At 39.3% G+C, this 17,142-nt stretch overlaps 1 protein-coding gene across 2 annotated transcripts in view; it reads right to left on the bottom strand.

The window, feature by feature from the left end:
- Positions 1 to 11,651: 11,651 nt before the first annotated feature.
- Positions 11,652 to 17,142, bottom strand: part of LOC126283929 (Meckel syndrome type 1 protein) — a 135,594-nt gene continuing 130,103 nt past the window's right edge. For both annotated transcript variants that reach the window (XM_049982312.1, XM_049982314.1), the window contains one exon: positions 11,652 to 12,107. In XM_049982312.1, coding sequence (XP_049838269.1) covers positions 11,877 to 12,107 — 231 coding nt within the window. In that variant the 3' untranslated portion in view covers positions 11,652 to 11,876. The remainder of the gene's footprint in view (positions 12,108 to 17,142) is intronic.

Below are 17,142 nucleotides of genomic sequence, written 5' to 3'. Positions count from 1 at the left end.
TTTCATACCTCTCGACTCGTATGACTACCATCTGCTTGCTGTACAAATTGTAAATAGCCTTTCGCTCCCTGAATTTTACCCTGCCACATTTAGAATTCGAAAGAGAATATTCCAGACAACATTGTCAAAATCTTTCTCCAAGTCTACAAATGATAGAAACGTAGGTTGCCTTTTCTTAATCTAGCTTCTAAGATAAGTCGTAACGTCAGTATTGCCTCACGTGTTCCAACATTTCTACGGAATCCAAACTGATCTTCCCCGAGGTCGGCTGCTACTAGTTTTTCCATTTGTCTGTAAAGAATTTGCGTTAGTATTTTGCAGCTGTGATTTATTAAACTGATAGTTCGGTAATCTTCACAACTGTCAACACCTGCTTTCTTTGGGATTCGAATTATTATATTCTTCTTGAAGTCTGCAGGTATTTTGCCTGTCTCATACATTTTGCTCACCAGATGGTAGAGTTTTGTCAGGACTGGCTCTCCCAAGGCTGTCAGTAGTTCTAATAGGATGTTGTCTACTCCTGGTGCCTTGTTACGACTTAGGTCTTTCAGTACTCTATCAAATTCTTCACGCAGTATCATATCTCTCATTTCATCTTGATTTACATCCTCTTCCCTTTCTATAACATTGCCCTCAAGTACATCTCCCTTGTATAGTCCCTCTATATACTCCTTCCACCTTTCTGCTTTCCCTTCTTTGATTAGAACTGGGTTTCTATCTGAGCTTTTGATATTCATACAAGTGGTTCTCTTTTCTCCTAAGGTCTGTAATTTCCTGTAGGCAGTATCTATCTTACCCCTAGTGAGATAAGCCTCTACATCCTTACATTTGTCCTCTAGGTATCCCTGCTTAGCTATTGTGCACTTACTGTCGATCACATTTTTGAGACGTTTGTATTCCTTTTTGCCTACTTCATTTACTGCATTTTTATATTTTCTCCTTTCATCAATTAAATTCAGTATTTCTTCTGTCACCCAAGGATTTCTACTAGCCCTCGTCTTTTTACCTACTTGATCCTCTGGTGCCTTCCCTACTTCATACCTCAAAGCTACCCATTCTTCTTTTACTGTTTTTCTTTCCTCCATTCTTGTCAATTGTTCCTTTATGCTCTCCCTGAAACTCTGTACAACCACTGGTTTAATCAGTATATCCAGGCCCCATCTCCTTAAATTCCCACCTTTTTGTAGTTTCTTCAGTTTTAATCTACAGCTCTTAACCAATAGATTGTGGTCAGAGTCCACATCTGCCCCTGGAAATGTCTTACAATTTAAAACCTGGTTCCTAAATCTCTGTCTTACCGTTATATAATCTATCTGAAACCTGTCAGTATCTCCAAGCTTCTTCCATGTATACAACCTCTTTTTATGATTCTAGAACCAAGTGTTAGCTATGATTAAGTTGTGTTCTGTGCAAAATTCTACCAGGCGACTTCCTCTTTCATTTCTTTGCCCCAGTCCATATTCACCTACTATGTTTCCTTCTCTTCCTTTTCCTACCATCGAATTCCAGTCACTCATGACTATTAAATTTTCGTATCCTTTCACTATCTGAATAATTTCTTTTATCTCATCATACATTTCTTCAATTTCTTTGTCATCTGCAGAGCTAGTTGGCATATAGACTAGTACTACTGTCGTAGGCATGGGCTTCTTGTCTATTTTGGCCATAATAATGCATTCACTATGCTGTTTGTAGTAGCTTACCCAAACTCCTATTTTTTATTCATTATTAAACCTACTCCTGCATTACCCCTATTTGATTTTGTATTTATAGCCCTGCATTCACCTGACCAAAAGTCTTGTTCCTCCTGCCACCGAACTTCACTAATTCCCACTATACCTAACTTTAACTTATCCATTTCCCCTTTTTAAATTTTCTAATCTACCTGCCCGATTAAGGGATCTGACATTCCACGCTTTCTCCTGATAATGACGTCTTCCTGAGTAGTCCCCGCCCGGAGATCCGAATGGGGGACTATTTTACCTCTGGAATATTTTACCCAAGAGGATGCCATCATCATTTATCCATACAGTAAAGCTGCATGCCCTCGGGAAAAATTATGGCTGTAGTTTCCCCTTGCTTTCAGCCATTCGCAGTACCAGCACAGCAAGGCCGTTTTAGTTAGTTATACAGATAAGGAGCATCAATGAGCCTATAACATTACCTTGGGGGACACTAGAGAGAATTTCTGTTTTACTCGATGACTTTCCGTCAATTACTGCGAACTGTAACCTCTCTGACAGGAATCCAGTCACATAACTGAGACAATATTCCATAAGCAAGCTATTTCATCACAAGCCACCTGTGTGGTACAGTGTAAAACGCCTTCTGAAAATCCAAAAATATAGAATCACTTTGAAATCCCTTGTCAATAGCACTCAACACTTCATGCTAGTAAAGAGCTAATTGTGTTTCACAGAACAATGTTTTCTAAATCCGTGTTGACTGTGTATCAGTAGACCATTTTCTTCGAGGTAATCCATAATGTTCGAACACAATACACACACATCAAAAAAAGTTCACCCCTGTTCCCAGAAATCCTGAAGATAGACGTTGTCTGTGGATATTGTATCACAGTCACAGTCCCTTTGACTGTTCAGGTATGTCACTAACCCCACCCCCCAAAGATACAATCAATCATGCATGAGCAGTGCCTATTACATGGAGGGTGTCAGACAGCCGATCAGTTCCAGTCATTCCACCGGGAAGGAGATACACAGCTTGTGTTGCTTGTAGTTCAACCATCCCTATAAGGTCAATATCACGGTTTGATCGCATCCACATTGTTACTTCGTGCCAGGAAGGGCTCTCAACAAGGGAAGTGTCCAGGCATCTTGCAGTGGACCAAAGCGATGTTGATTTGACATGGAGGAGATGCAGAGAGACAGGAAATGTCGATGACATGCCTCACTCAGGCCGCCCAAGGGCTACTACTGCAATGGATGACTGCTACCTACGGATTTTGGCTCGGAGAAACCCTGACAGCAACGCCACCATGTTGAATAATGCGTTTTGTGGAGCTACATGGCATCGCGTTATGACTCAAACTGTGTGCAATAGGCTGCATTATGCGTAACTTCACTCCCAACTTGCATACCAAGGCCCATCTTTGCAACCACGATACCATGCAGCACAATACACATGGACCCACCTACATGCCAAATCAACTGCTCAGGATTAGCATCACGTTATCTTCAATGATGAGTGTCGTATATGCCTTCAACGCGACAGTCATCGGAGACATGTTTGGAGGCAACCCGGTCAGAGTGAATGCATTAGACACACTGTCCAGCGAGTGCAGCAAGGTGGAGGTACCCTGCTGTTTTGGGGTAGCATTATGTGGGGTTGATGTACGCCGCTGGTGATCATGGAAGGCACCGTAACGATTGTACAATACTGTCAGTGCCATCCTCCGACCGATAGTGCAACCATATCGGCAGCATATTGGCGAGGCATTCGTCTTCATGAACAAAAATTTGCGCTCCCATCATGCGCATCTTGTGAATGATCTGTCAGGATAACTACATCGCTCACTAGAGTGACCAGCATGTTCTTCAGGTATGAACCCTATCGAACATGCCTGGGATAGATTGAAAAGGGCTGTTTATGGACGACGTGACCCACCAACCACTCTGAGGGATCTACACCGAATTGCCATTGAGGAGTGAGACATTCTGGACCAACAGTGCCTTGATGAACTTGTGGATAGTACGCCACAATGAATACAGGCATGCGTCGATGCAAGAGGATGTGCTACTGGGTATTAGACATGGTGTATACAGCAATCTGGACTACCACCTCTGAAGGTCTCGTTCTATGGTGTTACAACATGCAACGTGTAGTTTTCATGAGCAATAGAAAGGGCAGAAATAATGTTTATGTTGATTATTCCAATTTTCTGCACAGGCTCCAGAACTCTCGGAACTGAGCTAATGCAAAACTTTTTTTGGTGTGTGTATGTTCCAAAATCCTGCTGAACATCGACATTAATGATGTGGGCCTCTAATTTAGTTGATTACTCCTAGTAATCCACTAAAGTAAGCAAAATGTAATGTTAAGTATTTTGTATACTTCATGCAAACAGAGTAGAACACTCGTATGTACAGGAGATAGAGGTACTCAGGGTACCCTCCGCCACACACTGTCAGGTGGCTTGCGGAATATGGATGTAGATGTAGGGGGGAAGTGCAAGGGGACAGAATCAAAGGGTTAGAGGCGGCACCATCATACATAAGAAAATGTAATCGGGTTTATTATTCAAGCAGAGCAAAGTGAAATGTACAATTTCACTTTTAAGGTGTCGTTCACAGATCTTTAGAGTAATACAGACACAGTTGCACATTACAAATAATGCAGTTCATTGTTTGACATAATACTGTGGAGCTTTCATTGTAACTAGTTACCCACACGGAATACATTTAGAGAATGCTCCACAGTATGTTTCTTCATTTTTGTTAACCATGTATGTTTCATTTCTGTTGGCAGTGTCAGTTGATTCGCTTTCATCTTCACTTGCGGAATCAACATCGCTTCTATCACTGTGACTATCACTATTCGAGTCTGTAGTGCTTCCCTCATTTATGATTCCTCCAGAGCTTGGTTTGGCAAACCTTCACTTGAAATATACAGCTCCACAATTCATTGTGGGATCAATTGGTTCTTCTATAAGAGTTAGCAACATGTCGTTCTGAATGTTACATTATGTTCACAAACGCCGTTCTTGACTCTTCCCCATGACCATATTCGGTTACAATACTGTCTATTTTATAAGTGACGTGACCTGGGTTGTTCATTTTTATCAATGAGTACAGATGGGGTTTTGGCATGTCCTTGTGGAAATAAATTCACTTTACTGTTAACCAGGACATAATTTCCCTCCTAGTGGAGTTTGATCCGAATCAGTTGTTTATTGTAGTAAGGCGCGTCACCTATAGAGGGGACAGTACGAGATAGTAGACTAGGTATTAATTTCTCCCTGAGCCACTTTTCATAATTCGAGAAGTCCACGTCATCGTGATAATCTCATTTTCTGATCAGATTTAGATCTTAGGTACACCGTCGATGCAAAACGATCATCCCTGCCAACATGGATGATGATAATTCTGCCTCCTTTCAAAAAGAGGATTCAACACAACCTGTAGTGAACTGTCACACCAACCGTACAACACTGTGTGACAAGTGTGAACATCTGTGTCATCCATGCAGACAATTAGACAACATTCACGTCAGTACGCCAGGATAGTTTTTACATAAGTAATTCATTTTTCTGCGATACTACTTTGTTCCTGTCTTGCTTCCACTAATTCTTTGAGTGCAACGAATTTTACGAAGTGTGTTTATACAGTCCTCAAAATGTATTAAATTCTGTAACTTTTTATGAATTTTCTTTAATGTTAGTCTTCTTTTATCTTTAATGTAGTAATTGTTCACCACAGGGCAGACTACTTGCTCACTAAAATTGTCTAAGCTTGCGTCGCAAGATCTGGCCCCTTCCTTATAAAGAGTTGAAAATATCGAGGATCACCTGCCTCGGATGTGAACAGTACACTAGTTGCTTCGGCTGCTCGTTTCAGTGTGGATACAAGTTTCAATGGAACATCTAGCACTACCTCTCTCTTCATAAAATGGCAGACACTTGCAGTATTACAAAAAATGTCATCTAATTTTATATTTCTAGAATGTAATTTTCACTCTGCAGCAGTATGTGCACTCATGTGAAATTTCCTTGCAGGTTAAAACTGTGTGCTGGACCAACTTGAACCTGGGACCTTTGCCTTTCATGGACGCCCAAGCACGACTCACGCATCCTCACAGCATTACTTTTGCCTGTATCTCACCTCCTACCTTTCAAATTTCACAGAAACTAGTGATTTTGTCACTTGGGTCATTCTTTTATGGAGGTACAGCAAAACTCACATTGTTTCTTTACTGCCAAAAGGCTTGCTTTTGCTTTTCATTATTTGCCCAAATTTACACAGAGAGAAAAATCTGAATGGAACAGGCATTTTAATATTTTGTGTCTCACATTATAACATACTTATTATTGCAATCATATTTTTTTAGTCATAAAATGTCCTTAATATATGTGATTGTATTATACAGGGTGAATATGAGAAAGGGAACAAACTTCTGGAGGCGATTCCTGACAAAAATAAGAACAGGAAAGTTTACGTCGGCATATGAAGGGCTGGGAAAAATCATGGTAACCCACATTTTGTTCAAAATTTAGATATGGTAACCTTGAGACTGCTCATGTAAGCAACCAGGATATCATGTAGTTCCAGAAAAATCCAACAGATGGCAGAGTAATACACATTTTGCTAAGCTACAGATGCATCATCTAAAATTCACACATTTGTATCCCAAAGGTGCAATGGCAGGATTGAGTGGGATTTGTTTCTCTAAAAGACAAAGGAAAATAAGAATACAATTAAATTTTGAAGATCTTAATGATAGTAATATATTATTTGAAGCATCTGGCAGTGAGTATAATCTGTCCAATTATGAAGGAAGCAATGAAGATCATAATATCACCAATGGAAGTACTTGGCTCAGCATACATTTAAGTTATTTTACTTATCATGCTTTGATCTTGGAAAATTAATCACGTGTTTTTTGTGCATATTAAGAATATAACATGTAGTTTAAAACATTATTAGACTTTCTTTTATGCATTATAAACTGTTGAACTACTTTCTGTAACCATCTGTGTTTATCTCCTTGGTTTACCATGTTTTGCACTTGTGAAAAATTAACCAAAGGAAGGAAAGAGGCAGATGTGGAATGCAAGCCTTGAGTACCCAACAGTTAACAAAGGAATAATTATGGGAAAATGGGAAATAGGTCATGCCTGTGAGTGCAAGCAACAGTGTTTTGTAAAGATTCCACAAGAATGCAGGGAAAAAATATTTCCAGAATTCTGGGGCATGAGAAGCTGTGATCTCCAGAATTCGTATTTGCTTGGAGGAATGAAAGTCATCCCAATAAAACTTAGATACACAAAGGAAGATGATGGAAGTAGAAGATCTAAAAGTGTGGTGTATATGGTTCTGAAAGCGTCTATAGAAGTGGTAGTTTGCAAAGTAGCATTTCTAAACAAACATGGACTTCAAAAATCGAGAGAAAGAGTTGAGGTTATGGTTAAAAAACTAGCTCTAGGTCAGAACTTTCCTCCTTTGGACCAGAGATGCCTTGGTAGAACAAGAAATAATGCTTTTAGTGATGATCAGGAAACTATGTAATTGATTACATTAACAAAATTCCAAAATACAGAAGTCTTTACAGCTGGAAAGATAAACTGGACAGGGTTTATAATGGACATGAACACTCAACTGGAATTATTTATGATGATTAGTCAAGAAAATGCACTAAGTCAGTTTCCTTCGATAAGTACAGAAAAATCTTCAGAACACTGAATACACATTTCAAGCATCCAACAAGTGACACAAATGAAACGTGAGACATGCCTTTCTTGTAAATTAAAGACTGTACATTAAAAAAACGATACCAAGGAACTCCATGAGAGAAGTACAAGGAGAACAGTGCCATAGAAGAACATAAGCAGGATTTACAAAAATAAAAAAAATATAGATTGAGCCAAAGACTTAGAAGATACTTATATATTAACATTTGGCCTTCAACAAGCACTGCCTTTTCCTGAACTGAGTACTGCCCAGCATTTTATTCCAGGAAATTGAGGTTCTATAATTTTAGTGTACCTCACTGCTGGTCTGCGCTAGTTAATTCTATATTTGGGGTGAACCAATTGCTGGCCGTGGATCAGAGATCGAAAGCTGTTTAAAGGAGCATATAGAGAAATTTAATGTGAGAAGAAAGAAACTTGTTTTGATAAGTGATAACTGGTCTATGGTAGTGCTTTTAAAATATTTCATTGCTTCTGCTTGCTTTGAACATCTACAACATCATTTCCCTTTTTCACGATGTACAATGCTTCTTTCAGACCAAGATTTTGGCCATATAGAATTCTATGTAAGAAAGCATGCACAGGTTGTGTACATCCCACAACAATGGGTGACATTACAGAAAATTCTTCGCACAAAAAAATATTTCATAGTAATGAGAATGATGTAGAAGGATTTCATGAGTCTGGAGAACCTCAGGAAATATTTCCTTCAGAACAAAGATTACCCAGAAAGAAACAATCTAGTTCAAAGATGCAGTTACCTTCTCATGTTTAATGGATGACCCAATGAAATTAAACATTAAGCACCTATACAGTATAATGACCTGGATGAAACAGTAAATCTTTGTCCGAGAGGTCAAGGTGGATCACCAGCAAAGACACACTTTCCCTTAAAGTACAATGGACCAAGAAAAGTAGATCTGTTACAAATGAAAGACTTCTATCCCAGAAAGATTACATCCCAAGCATCTTCTTAGAACAATATTACAATAAAATGAAGAAAGGTCACAGACCAGAAGGAGAGTTAGACGAAGAGAACTGTTATGAAATGATAATTGAAGAGACATTAATACAATAAATCCCTATGAACTTGAGTAGCAATGTTCACTATATTTTTCCTACTTCTCAATGTAAAAGGATGTGAAAAAAATGTCAGAATGTGTTATGGAACTGAAATTCATGAAACATTATTAGACTAAATATGTTTATCAGTATTAATTAAGGTTCACATCTGGTATCAATAAGTTATTGGCAGAAAAAAATACATACACTCTTAAATATCCAGAATAAGGTATTGTCATAATATATTGTTTGTGTTATTGTATTTAATGTTTTCAACAAATGTTACTTAATACTTATTCCTTAAGAGTTATGTAATGTTAAAAATACAATCACTTGCCTGTTATTAATATTATTTTCATATGTTTCTCTGTTTGTACAAGATAATTTTGTTTTCAATTGAAGTTTACTGAACAATGAACAAATGGTTCTATGTTATTAGAAATAAGTTTTCATGTTAAGAAAATTATTTCCATTAGTCTATTTGAATAAGACAGTTATGTGTTACACAGTGAGACAAAGCACAGTTTTCTCAGAAATTAAATAATAAATTTAAGTGAGTGTTTATACTGAAATAACAAAATTATTGATATTAAAAAAGCATGGTAAGCAATATCTCAGATCAATTTCGCCATTAAAGACATGGTAAGCTATGCAAAACAGTTAGAAAACACTAAAAGAGACTATTCTGATTTGATAGAATGTTTCTCTACATTAAATTATGATATCTCTGAATTTTTCAGCTTACAATATGTAATGTACATTTCAGGACAGGAAAAGGCCAATTATCTTGGAACTTGGTTACTGCTGGTATAATGGCAGGTTATCAAAATGTAAGTAAAGTCTGAAAGTGGTGTTATAGTCGGTGCATGAGCGATGGGGCACAGCATCTCCAAGCTAGCAATGAAGTGGGGATTTTTCTGTGCGACCACGTCACAAGTGCACTGTGAATCTCAGGAACCCACTACAACATCAACTCTCTGACATCACTGTGGCCGGAAAAAGATCCTGCAAGAATGGGACCAATAACAACTGAAAAGAATTGTTTAATGTGACAGAAGTGCAACCCTTCTGCAAACAGCTTAGGATTTAAATGCTGGGTCAAACACAATTGTCAGCGTATGTACCATTCAATGAAACAACATCAATATCGGCTTTTGAAGTTGAAGGCCCACTTGTGTGCCCTTGATGACTGCGTGACACAAAACTTTTTGCCTCACCTGGGCCCATGAACACTGACATTGGGCTGCTGATGAATGGAAACATGTTGCCTGGTTGACTGAGTCTTGTTTCATATTGAGCAGATGGATGTGTACGGGTATGGAGAAAACCTCATGAATCCATGGATGCTGCGTATCACCAGGAAACTGTTCAAGCTGGTGGAGGCTCTTTAATGGTGTGAGGTGATATGGGACCCCTGATATCTCTAGATACAACTCTCACAGGTGAGATGGGCCTAAGCATCCTGTCTGATCATCTGCGTCCATTTATGTCCATTGCGAATCCTGACAGACTTGGAAAATTCCAGCAGGAAAATGCAACACTCCACATGTCCATAATTGCTACAGAGTGGCTCCAGGAACACTCTTCTAGTTTAAACACTTTGCTGGCCACCAAACTCCCTATACATGAACACTATTGAGCATATCTGGAATGCCGTGCAACATGCTGCTTAGAAGAGATCTCCACCTCCCTCGTACTCTTATGAGTTTATGGACAGCCCTGCATGCTCACGGGGGTCCTACACGATATTAGGCAGGTGTACCATTTTCTTTGGCTCTTGGTGTATATGTCAGTCTGCAATGAAGTAAATAGTATTGGTACATTACATGGAATTAATTCCTTCCACATTACAGAAGATATTATTCAGTGTTTCTGTCATGGGATGGAATGCAACTGGTTGTCATTACATCATAATTGCCTCACTCTTTCAAATGTCTCAGGCTGTAGCTAAATAACAACACAGGCTACACAGACACACTATTCAAGGCTCTGGAAATCAGGAGCTGTTTCAACATACACACACTTTTCAGATGCCCCTACAAGTAAAAATCAAGGTGGTTTAAGTCCGGTGATAGAGCTGGTCAGAGGCAAGGGTCACCTTGTCCTATCTGTCTCCCAGGAATGTGATGTTGAGGTGCTGACATGCAATGACATGGCAATGGGCTGGTACTCCATGATGTATCTGCCATGTTAGTTGTTGTACTGATACAGGCACTTCCTCCAGAAAAAATAAGTAGAGTTCTGGATGTGTATGTGTCCATTATGACCTTGTGCTGAAACAAATGGTACAAGGAGATGGTCATCAGTAACCCCTGCCCAAACACTGATTTTAACACATTGATGATCCTACAATTCAGCAATTCCCAAAGGATTTTCTATAGCCCATAGGTGACAGCTGTGTGTGGACATGACTGCATCGTAATCAAAGGGTACATGATCAGTGAATAATACTTACAACAGAAATTTCTTAATGATAGTTGTATGTTGCAAAGCCTTCTTTTGAACGAAATCCTACTGCTGATAATCCTGGCACATTTTGCGGATGACAGGAATGGTACTGGTTTTCACACAGGATGCAAATCATTCTTTCATTCACTCCATGCTGGGAGATCATGTGTGTGGTGCTTGTACTAATATTCCTCTCAGTACTGTATAGAACTTGTTATTGCACAGCTGGTGTACAAACATGTCGAGCTCAACCAGGTTGTTCATCTCCCTGAAAGGAAATCTGGTAACACAAACACCAAAAAGCTTATGCAATGGATTTGTAAAATAGTTGGTGCTCTCCATCAAGGTAAGTGTCTCAGTAAATCTGTGTGGCATTCTGTCATATCTATGTGCTTGACCAGAGACAAAAAGCATCTCCACTTGCTTGTGAATGAATGAACCACTTTAATTTGTCTTACTTGAACTCACATACCCTGCAACATAGAATAATTATTGTTGCTCATCAGTGCCATTTACATGGACAAATATGCGTCAGTTAAATAATAAATTAATGCCTTGTAATGTGATTAAACAGGACTAATCGTGTTATTACAGACTCAACATCCATTCCCTTTCTCTAAAGAATCAACTCCTTGTCCTTTTACTTAATATTTACCATGCATAAGTGAAAAACTGGAGTCAGCAATTACTGAAGATTAAATCAACAGGACCATTAAACTTGGTTAAAGGAAAAAAGTGATTTTTTATTTGTTTGCATTGTATACTCATATCCAAACTGTTACATTTTAAGAAGTCTGTATTTTGACTGCAATACTTCATTATGTCTTCCAGCAGTTCCTAACCTGATTGCAACCACTGCACTAAGCAGAATACAAGTTGATCCTCTTTGCTGTTGGAACACGCTGTGCGTGGCACTGTATGACAGGATCCACTGAACAGTTGTCTACAGCACATCGAGGCCCTGCCTTGCCCGTAGCATCCTGTGACGAGCTCTGCTGAAAGCAGCAATCACAGCTTCCACACTGTTAAGTAATGCTGATGATGACAGGTGATGGGGCACATTCTTCCCCCAACCCTCTGCCCTTTCAGATGTCTGGTGAATAATGTCCATTCGAACTGTGACTGTGCCACTGCTAATAGTACGCAAGCCAAACTTGCCAAGTACTGGTTTACCCTGAAAGGAGATGGATTAATAATACATGTGACACAAATAAAAAATGAAGCAGACAAATATAATATAGCAACATCACAGATAAAGAGACTTTAGAAGGATGAAGGAAGACAGACAACACTGCCAGTGAGTGTATGGCACTGCAAAGATTTTATTCTGCTTGCAGGGAAAACATGCAAGATTGCAATTGTGTACCACATTAATGCTGTATAATAATAGGGCAACATTCCCCAATAGTAATAGTTTTTGTAATATATTTGTAATCATTCAGTTATGGTACACTGTGACTTTTAAAATTTACACATAACGCTTTTATCTTCATTCATTCAATCACACATTATATTCTGAAAATTCCATCCTAAAGGAGAGCCTCCATGGATGTACAATGAGTCAAGTTACACTTTACAGGGATGCAGATGCAGCTGTGGAGTTGAACACATGCACCAGCAGTTGCAACAATTTTTGTTTATATACAAAATTTAGTTTACTCTCTGTTCTCATATACTTCTGACAAAAAGTAAGTAGTGTCTGCATATTTAACTGTGTGATTAGCTTGCTCTAACTTATTCTAAGTATAAATTTATTTTTTGAGCTACAACTCTAGTGTAATGATAACCAGAAGCAGCATAGCACAAACACTTACGAGGTGCTACCCGAATTGTCCAAGAATTTCACTGTAGAAATCAGAAAACTATATTTATGTCCTCTGACACCTCATGCATGTATGCAATGATCCCATCATTGTTACCATTTTTGGAACCACTACTGAAAGTCCACAGGGTGCAGGGTGTTTAGGGACCATTGCAATTCCACTTGGATGTCTTCAATCAAGTCAAAACACTGCCCTTTCAATGTGAATTTCATCTTACGGAATAGTCACACAGGGCTAGGTCTGGCAGGTAGGGAGGTTGGGGGGCTGTTGCCATGTTGTTTTTGAGTAGGAATTCCTTCACAGTGACCAAGGTCTGCATGGCTGTGTTGTGTGTTGCCATGGTGCACCAACCAGTCTTTTTTTCCCACAACCCTGGCTGTTTGCGCCAAACATAATGAAGTGTCTGCTTTAAGTCTTTGTGAATCATGTCACACACTTTCATGATCATTTCTAGTGTTATGCATGTTGACAGTTGACCAGGATATTTGTCATCTTCCAAAGATTCTCGGCCTTCCTTAAAATGCTTGAAACACACAAATGTTCTTGTGTGACTGAGTGCACTCTCACCAAATGCCTTTGTCATCACATCCTGGGTTTCAGCTGCTGTTTTCTTTTCATTTTTTCTTTTTTTTCCCAACTTCAAATAGAATTATGCTAATCCATTGCTTCTTCATGTTATCCATTTCACATTAGCAGAAGCACTGAAACACATCCTGACACCCACCACTAGAACTCACAACTGCATGTGCCAAACACGACGTAACTTTGTGCCACAGTAGCTAAAATGTTTACCTCAAGACATCTAGTGGCAGAATGTCATACCACTAGTGGTTTGACTGGTACAATTAAATTCTCAGATATTTTGGATAGCACCTCACAGACTGCATCTACCAAATACTTTGTGATATACAAAAACAGAGATTAAAGATGTATTGGATCTAGGCCTGTTGTGTAAAGATGTAGGGGGAACTGACCACTATACATGAACAGCTGGAAGTGTGATGGGCACTGTCAGGTGCTGCCCTGGGCTACAGTGGTGTTGGGGCACATGAGATGACTCCTTTGGCACTTCTAATGCCTACAGTATTTCCTAGGATCTGTAATGTTGCAGCAACTTCAGATTTACTTGTCGTGGCTGGTCAGCACTCACCTGATGATGAATGGCAAGCAGTGGTGTAGTCGTGAATCTATTGGTGGAAGGTAAAAGTGAGTACTGGCCCCAAGACTGTCTCCCTTATGCCTTCAGAACAGATTGTGCTTCATCCTGCTGAAAGAACACATGAGTCCGCATGGGGCACTTCATCTGATGGGACTTGGGTCCATCGTCCTCAAAGGTCCAACAAGTGCAGAGAGGGGGTTTAGTGGTTATTGAGAGCTCCAGTGCTAGGCAGGTGATGGGAGCCCCTTAGGAAAACAGCAGGCATCTTGGAATGTGGATATTTCAATCTTCACTGTTTGGCGCAGAATAGAAGGCCCCCATTTAACAGGACAGGCTGCACTACATGTAGGATGCGGAGTATGTGCGGTATGGACAAGTGGCGTTTTTAAGATACAGAAACCCCTCAACAGGCACAATAAGTTATACAGGGAAGAATATCAGCTCCATTAATTCAGTAGCACTCATCAGCACAGATCAGAGATAGGAAATGTTAATACTGTGTATAAAAATTATTCAGAAATTTGAAATTTTTAAGTCTGAAGCTTTTCTTCAGACAAATTAATTCAATGACAGCAGTGAAATAAAATTTCTTCCATGATGAAGAATCACATTTCCAGCAATTCTAGTAGGCCATGACCAAAGAACCATGCCTCTTCTGATTCATCTCAGTAACTCACTCATCTGTCTATTCATAATATCTGCTGTTCTGCAGGCAATATTCACTAAAGAAACTCAAGAAATGAATAAATACACAAGTTATCACACAAGTGCTTTTGGATCACACATCAAGGCTATTATTTGACATGACACAGCTTATATCATCTCATTACCAATAAGGGACTGCAAATACACATATTATGGCTTACGTCAAGGGTGTTTCTGCAGTCCTAAACTACTCAAAGCTCTAGCTTAGCTTTCATAGATGTGGTTAAGCATAATTTTACATTTTTCTAAATGATGAATGAAATAAATGCTGTGCAACCCAACATGTCCAAATTTTTCCATTTGTTTATATTAATACAACAATGGAAAATGCAGGTTGGAATGTAACAATATTGTGAAAAGGAAAGTTGCTACTCACCATATAGTGGAGATGCTGAGACACAGATAGGCACAACAAAAGGACTGTCACAAATAATAGCTTTCAGCCAGTAATGCCTTCATCAGAATTCGACGGCAAACACACACGTACACACACACACACACAAATGCAACTCACACACTGGCGAAAAGCTGTTATTTGTGATAGTCCTTTTGTTGTACCTCTCTACGACTCAGCATCTCCACTATATGGCGAGTAGCAACTTTCTTTTTCACAATATTGTATATTAATATAATAATTGGTTCACAGACAATATTTAGTGGCAAAAGTCTGCATTCCAAAGCATTCTTTGGAGTTGTCTCAGAATATTTTGTGCTCAAACAGAAAATAAATTGTCATTATGTAACCATAAAAACCAACAACAGAATGTTTAAATCATTTTCACATCAGAAGCAGATGATGAAAGGTATAAGGTATGCTGCATTTACAGTTTTTTGTCCTTCATGCACAAAGTATTAGGTTGGTACATAAGTTCATAGCATTTTTGTTCTGCATGTTGGTATTCTGGTTGCTATGAGTTTATTTATTGATTGTGATTTTTGATTTTTTATTCACTGTTGCTGTTTGAGTTTACATATTGTCATTTTGTCATTTGGAGATAGTGAATGGACTTGTGGACACTAGAGTATGGAGTGTCAAGCAGAGAAATTGGAACATTTCCAACATATTCTTCTCTCTGAGTTCAATACAGAGGTGACAGTGGCAGAGGCAGCCAGAAATGTTTGCAACATTGGTGGTGATAATGCCATTGGGCAGAGCATGACTCCACTTTCAGGAAGACCTTTGCAGTTTCATGAAGATTATAATGATCCATGGCAGTGTACTCAAGAACTGGCAAACGTGATGAACTGTGATCATTCCACCATCATGAGACATTTGCAGGCAATGAGGAAGGTTCAAAAATTGAATGTACTGATACCACATGTGCTAAGCCAAAAGCACAAAAATCAGTAGGCAGCCCTATGTGCATCTCTGCTTGCTCGTCATCAATTGGCTTGTGAACAACGCCAACCACTCCTATCCTGTATTATCACTGGTGACAAGAAATGGTGCCTTTATGCTAACACACAGGAAAAAAAGGAATGGTTGAGCCTCAACAAAACAGAAACACTCTGTACAAAGACCTGCACACATCCACAAAATATAATGTTACGCATCTGGTGGAACAGCAATGGTGTGTGTATTACTAATTGCTTCCCCAAGGTGTAATCATCACTGCTGAGATTTATTGTCAGCAACTGAGATGTCTCACAGACACAATCCACGAACAGTGACAAGGAAGACTGCATGAATCGAATCTAGTCCACAATAACACTCACCTGCATTCTGCCAGACTGGCAAAAAACTCTATACAGGAACTGGGTTGGGAAGTCATTCTGCATCCACCTTATTTACCTGACCTTGTGCCCTCAGATTTTTGCCTTTTCCTTTCTCTGTAGAACAATCTTCAAGGAACTTCCTTCCCGGATAGAAATGTGCTCCAAACATGGCCCAACAAGTTCTTTGCCTCAAAACCACATGAATTCTACAGTTGCAGAATCTGAAAGTTACCCCAGCTTTGGCAAACTGACATTCCTTATGACCACAAAACACTTCATAGTCATGCAGTAGAAGCTTTGGCAGCATGTACTCTTGGATTACTTTGTTTGAAATAACTGTATGTCTTTGCCACACAGCATCCTCTTAGTTACCAGAAGTTATTGTTTGGTAGGAAAAGATTGGCCCAACAAAAATTGTTCCATTAGTTCACCCCCCCCCCCCCCCCCCCCACGCACACACACACACACACACACACACACACACACACACACACACACACACACACTTAAAGCAGCAATGCCACATCACAACGAAGATCACTTCAGGATCAAACACTCTCCATCGTGCAAAGACTAAAACAGCCATTACACTTCTCACAATGAACAACAGTATCTGAAGTGGTCACTTGATGCACTTGATACTGTCACTCCGAAAATTTTGTTGGATTTATTGCAGTGTGTTCTGTGAAGAGATCTTAGTCATGCACCAGACTTAAGTACTAAGTGGCACAATGATTTTCTCGTACTTCTTTCTGACACTGAACTTAATTCATCTAGTCGGGCTAAAACCAATGTCAGAGATCTAG

This window comes from Schistocerca gregaria, chromosome 8 (genome assembly GCF_023897955.1).
Source record: "Schistocerca gregaria isolate iqSchGreg1 chromosome 8, iqSchGreg1.2, whole genome shotgun sequence".
Classification (NCBI taxonomy): domain Eukaryota; kingdom Metazoa; phylum Arthropoda; class Insecta; order Orthoptera; family Acrididae; genus Schistocerca; species Schistocerca gregaria.
Note: the sequence above shows the minus strand (reverse complement) of the source record. Positions and strands in the feature narration are given on the sequence as shown.